This window comes from Parasteatoda tepidariorum, chromosome 4, assembly GCF_982258835.1.
Source record: "Parasteatoda tepidariorum strain Cologne lab strain chromosome 4, Ptep-v5.0, whole genome shotgun sequence".
Taxonomy (NCBI): Eukaryota; Metazoa; Arthropoda; class Arachnida; order Araneae; family Theridiidae; genus Parasteatoda; species Parasteatoda tepidariorum.
In genome coordinates, this window is record NC_141758.1 from 8,121,358 (window position 1) to 8,127,357 (window position 6,000).

At 27.3% G+C, this 6,000-nt stretch overlaps 1 protein-coding gene across 1 annotated transcript in view; it reads left to right on the plus strand.

The window, feature by feature from the left end:
• Pi4KIIIalpha (phosphatidylinositol 4-kinase III alpha) overlaps nucleotides 1-4,259 on the plus strand; it is a 66,661-nt gene extending 62,402 nt beyond the window's left edge. Inside the window, exons 45-47 of the mRNA XM_016051775.4 lie at nucleotides 2,424-2,544; nucleotides 2,721-2,880; nucleotides 3,896-4,259. Coding sequence (XP_015907261.3) covers nucleotides 2,424-2,544; nucleotides 2,721-2,880; nucleotides 3,896-4,121 — 507 coding nt within the window. The 3' untranslated portion in view covers nucleotides 4,122-4,259. The remainder of the gene's footprint in view (nucleotides 1-2,423; nucleotides 2,545-2,720; nucleotides 2,881-3,895) is intronic.
• The last annotated feature ends 1,741 nt before the right edge of the window (nucleotides 4,260-6,000 follow it).

The following is a 6,000-nucleotide window of genomic DNA, read 5'->3' on the forward strand; positions in this document are numbered from 1 at the left end:
TCTAGAATATAATTTTCTACTTTTAAAAACATATTTAGTTCTGAACTTGTTGTCTCGAAAGCTCGCTTTCTCGAAATTTTTTAGCGTCCATTCAATTTGAAGATATTGGGAGTATACTGCAGTTAGATAAATATTTAAATCAATAATAATGATTTAAATTTTATTAAATAATTTGTTAAATATTTCAATCAAAAGTAATCAATTTAATTAGAGTTTGTTGAATATTTTAACCAAAGGTGATTACTTTAATTTTATTTAATTATACAGTCGAATAGTGAACCTGGGATATAGTGAACACTCGGATGTAGTGAACTTTTTTAGCGGTCCCGTCCGTATTCCTATTTAAATAATGTTATTTTTAACGCTTATAGTGAACAGCTTTGAACTTTGAAACTCGGTTATAGTGGACTCAAATTTCATTTCTTTAAATATCTTTTTCAGTCCTCCATCTTTAAACTTGTAGGTGTTGGGACTGAAAATGAATGCATTCCTATAAAATGTGTCATATTACTCTCCTTTATGCTTATCACTTTTAACTATACTGTAATAATGTCAAACAAATCATTCATCTTATACTCCCCCCTCCCTGACAAGCCTCGCTTTATCTCTTTTCCCCAAGCTTGCTCTACAACTAGTTAACTTGGCCACCTGCTGAATTTTTGGAATTTTCTTATCTGTTCAAACCATATTCTTTACAAATCACCCCTTGACAATCAAGAAGGGAAACAATTTAACTCATTCTACAGCTGCTCTCTTCATATTCTTACATTATCTATTTGAGACAAGATTTTTATTTCAAAAGCAGTGAAAATGGCAAATTCTCTAAAGAGAAAAGCGTTTTCGATAGAGGACAAAGTTAAAATTGTAAAGCGTATTGATGATGGAACCAATCAATCGACACTGTGTAAGGAATTTTCCTTGTCAAAATCTACAGTTTCAAACATTTGGAAAAATCGAAGTGCAATTCTTGCGGCATACGACAAAAACATGGTTTCATCGAAAAAACTGCGTCTAGCTGAAAGAGAAAACGTAGAAGATGCTTTGTCAAGATGGCTCGAAATCTTGTTCAAAATGTAAAAATCTTGCATTCTTTGCACATAGTCGATAAGAAAATTGATGAACTCAATTTAAAATCAAATTGTGTTCAATCAAAAATCACAAATTTTTTTCATAAAAAGTGAAAATAAAACTAATATTTAGCGACGTAATTACTTTTTCCATCAATTTTTTCTTTATTATCTGTTAATTAGTTAATAATTTTTTAAATAACTTATGCAAAATTACAAAGCCAATTTTCAATCATTCAACTGTCTCATGCAAAAAATATTCTTCAAAAAATTTGGATATAGTGAACCATCGGTTATAGTGGACACATTACTGAGTCCGCAGACGGTTCACTATAGCGGGGTTTAACTGTAGTTTGTTAAATATTTGGATCAATAGTAATCACTCTAATTTTATTTAATGATAATTTCTTAAATATTTTAATTAATATTGAAATAATTGCATTTTAATCGAAAGAAGGTGAAAATGTCTAGTGTTAAATCCTGACTATTAAATTAAAAAGAAAACAATTTTTAAAAATCTTCAGGTTAACATGTTGGGCACTCATTCACCCCAAAACTAGTTATCTCTCATTTTATTCCCTTTTTCTGCTGTATTTATAAATCCCAAAGCAGAAAAACTTGTTTTAAACTAAATTTTTGTGAGTTTCACTTCTTCCGACCTTGATATTTTTTAGTCTTATCTCTGTAAAGTAATTTAAGCTTATATCAAATAGCCACACCGTATGAATTGAGTCTATGGTCATATTACTATTTCTGTAGCATAAGCAACATCACCATATTAAGCAATTTGACTTAAATAATAACTGATTCTGCTTATGAGTTAGTCAAATATGTCAGAAATCATTGTATAATTCTCAAATAAAAAATACCACACAAACTGATTTATGTTGGCTGAATTAAAATAAATTTCAGGTGAAAAATTTTTTTTTCCTGCTTTAATAGCATAAGGAGAAAATTAAAATAATTCTAAGTATCAAAATATTGTGCTGCTTTTACTTAGTGTAAGTATTTGATCAGTTCAGATTAAAAACTTTAATTTGAAATATAACTCTTTCCTTGTTGACAAACTTGCCCTTCCTGTCTTTACTTCTCTTTAACAATACTTGAAATACAAATTTATATTATTTCACATCTATATACCTTGTAGTTTTTGAAAATTTTAAATGTTTTAAATGGTTTTTATTAGTATTTTAATGGGGATCCACTTTTATTAAAAAGATCTAGAAATTCCGAAGTTTTGTTTCCTAAGAACCTGTAGTTTCCAAAGTCTAGTAGAATCGCCTAAATAAATATAATGAAATCACTGAATAATATTGCAAATGATTTTTTAAAGCATTTATTTTCTTTTTTTTCCAGGCTCGTAGAAATTTTGTAAAGAGTATGGCAGCCTATAGCGTTATTGGATTTCTTTTACAAATTAAAGATAGGCATAATGGCAACATCATGGTCGACACTGATGGTCACATCATTCATATCGGTTAGTTTCATTTGTTTTAATGTGGCATACTTTTATAAAAACTTCCATGATTCTTAACTATGGAAATTTTCATCGAAATCTAATATATTAAAAGTTATTCAAAACTCTTTACCATAAGTGACTATATATATTTATGTTAAAGATGTGTGATTTAAAAGATAATAATTTTATTTTAGACTTTGGATTTATGTTTGAAAGTTCTCCTGGTGGAAATCTTGGATTTGAACCTGACATAAAATTGACAGATGAAATGGTCATGATTATGGGTGGAAAAATGGAGGCACAACCATTTCGATGGTTTATGGAATTGTGTGTGCAAGCTTTTCTAGCTGTCAGGTATGTTGAAAATACTTTATTGAAGTTGTTTGACATTTTTTTTTATAATTCTTTTTAAACATATGCAGTTGAGCCTAACGGCACAAGACGGTTTCTATTTAGAGATATGTTATTGTCTGGGCTGTTTCATAATAGAAAAATCTCTTTATAAGAGTGACTGTACTTTTAAAGATTTTTAATTTGTACAAAGATTTTTTTCATTTTTTATTTCAACAAAACGATTTTCTGTTAGAGGAAATAAGTTTCGTTGCAATAGAATTAAGGAGGATGTTAGGTTAGAGGATATCATCAACTGTGATAAAAACATTTTAACTCATTTAAGAGATGTAGATGAAATTTACGAGTATATTATAAATGAAAATGAAGAAAGAGACATTGAAAATGAAGTGATAAATGAATCATCGCTGCTTTCTTATACAGATGCAACTATTTCTATTTTAAGAAGTCTTATTATCTCTACCTCTGTGGAAGATGGCTCCCTTAATATGTTTGAAAAACTAGAAGAAAAAAAAACTTCTCGATTAATTTAAAAACTTTCGGAAATGACACTAAATACTAAAAAAATGAAATAACATTAAAAGTCTCAAACTTTTGACTGCGCTCATGACTGAATTAAAGCATTTCTGTAACAGACCGTTCTAGGTCAGCATGTGGTTAAGGTTTCACAATTTTGTGATTGTGGTCACTGGTCAACATTGGACACCCTGACTAAATTATCGGGACATATTTTTCAAATTGGAGCTGCATCCATATTTTGATAGCCAAAGATCTAAACCCATTGAAAAAAATGGTTATTCGGAAAAAGTATATTTTCATGTTTGAATTATTCGAAGCAATTATTTAGCAGCATATTTAAAATAACATCTTTGAACCATAAAGTTTGGCACTTAGTTTGTTGAAATCCAATCCTTTCAACAAAAGTTATGCTAGGTGATATTTTTTTTCCAGCTCACTGTAAAACTCATTTGATTGTGAAACACATTTGCATTGTAAAACTCGCTTGTTTTGGTTGCAGGCCTTACAGAGAAGCTGTCATATCTTTGGTAACGTTGATGTTAGATACTGGATTGCCCTGCTTCAGGGGCCAGACTGTGAAACAGCTTCGAGCTCGTTTTGCCCCGAATGCCAGTGAGAAGGAAGCAGCAGCTTTCATGCTAAAAATAATCAGAGACTCTTGTTTGAATTTCCGCACCAGGACCTATGATATGATACAATACTATCAGAACCAGATACCTTACTAATGTATCAATCATTTGTTGATGTTTAGTCTCATTTAAATTATATACTTAAATATATGTAAATTTGTTAGTTTATATTTTGTTGATCTTGTATTATAGTTTATGAAAAAGACTGAAATAAACATATTATATATGTGTTAAGTCACTGTGTTATGTATGTCTGAAACATACATTATGTGCCTAAAAACTGATTGACTTGATTACACTCTCCTAAATTATGTTACACCAAGAATTGTAGAGTTAAATAATAAAACTAGATAGTATGTTTACTAATTAGTTTACTAATTATGTAAAATCTTTTATTTTTTTTTTGCAATTCTTTTCACTTTTTTTATTTTTTATAATTTTTTATCATTATTATTTTTTATTAGCTTTGATTGTTATAGTTTTCTGTTTTCATTAATGTGCAAATTTTTAAAAAAAATAAGATTTTCGTTGCTCAAGTGTCCTGAATAGTCAAACTTATACTGTATAGGGATTATCATATGAGTTACAAGAGATAATAGATATATTTCCAATCCATGCAAACTGGTGTTATAGCTATATAATAGTAACATAATCTAAAATGCCTCATGCATCAAGGATGGATTCTAAATTTATTTTTTATAGTCCATTTTTGAGAAAAAAAATATTTCTATAAATTTTTTTAAACCGTTTAAAATATTTTATTTTAGCTGTCGCTATATTTTATATTAAAATAAGTATTTCAAAACAAAAATGATGCAGTGACTTAAAAACTTTTTATATATTTTTGTAATGCCTTATTAAAAACACATATTATAATCTGGATTTTTGGAATAGTTGGTTACTCCTTTAAATTTATAAAAAAAAAAAAAAAAAAAAGGTTTATGTCTAAAATACATGATTAAGTGATTAAATTATTGATAATGATTTAAGTTTCTAAGCTCTTGTAAATGGTCATTCATATATTTTGCTTGTCTGGTTCATTTTAATTTATACTGAAAAACAAATCTATTAAAATTTACAAAATAATAACTTACGATTCTATTATAAATTACTTGTAGTAAAATGTGGATCTAGTGTAAATCCTTAAATAATTATAATTTGTAGAATCCAGAATAATAATAATTGCACTTTTTTAAAAAAATTTTTAGAGTAAAATTTAAAATAGAGAACTGAATTTTAAAACAGAGATAACATTTGTAAATTACGGACATTTTATAGCATAGATTGTAATAATTAACAGATTAATTGTACTGTGTACACACTAGAATTATGGTTTAAATATTTAACCATATAGAAAAAACTTTATTTTACTTAATTTCTAATTCTTTTTAACTATTTACAGGCTAATTAGTCTAAGGTTTCTTATAAAAATTAAATTATTAATAAAATTAATTGAATTTTAATTTTTTTTATGAATTTTTTTTTCTTTTCTTTTTTTTAATTATTTATCAGTGTGTTAGAAATTTTTGTTGCTTTCATTGTTGGCATGAAAAGGGAAGATCTGAAAAGGTTATAAAAATTTTTTATCACCAAGCAAATTTTTTTTTATTTTTAATAGCAATTAATTTTTGTAATTCAGAATGTATGAAAAGGGTGTCATCATTCACTAATTGATGTTCAAAGCGACTGCAAGAAGAAAATGTAACAATTTTAGTAAAAAATTTAGTATTTTAATTTTTTGATAGCATTCAATTAATTAAGATAATATTAAGGTGAATTTTTAATTCGTCTGATTTTAGGAGTGTTTTTTTTTTTTTTTAAATAAAGGTGGTATGAAAATAAAAACCAAATGAAAGAAAATTTTCAAGAAGCAAATTTATTTTCAGATTCTGCATACGTTTATCTTTTTTTCGGCATAGTTGTCGGGTTTGTTTAAACACTTATCATACCTTACAACTTGATTTAGAATACCCTC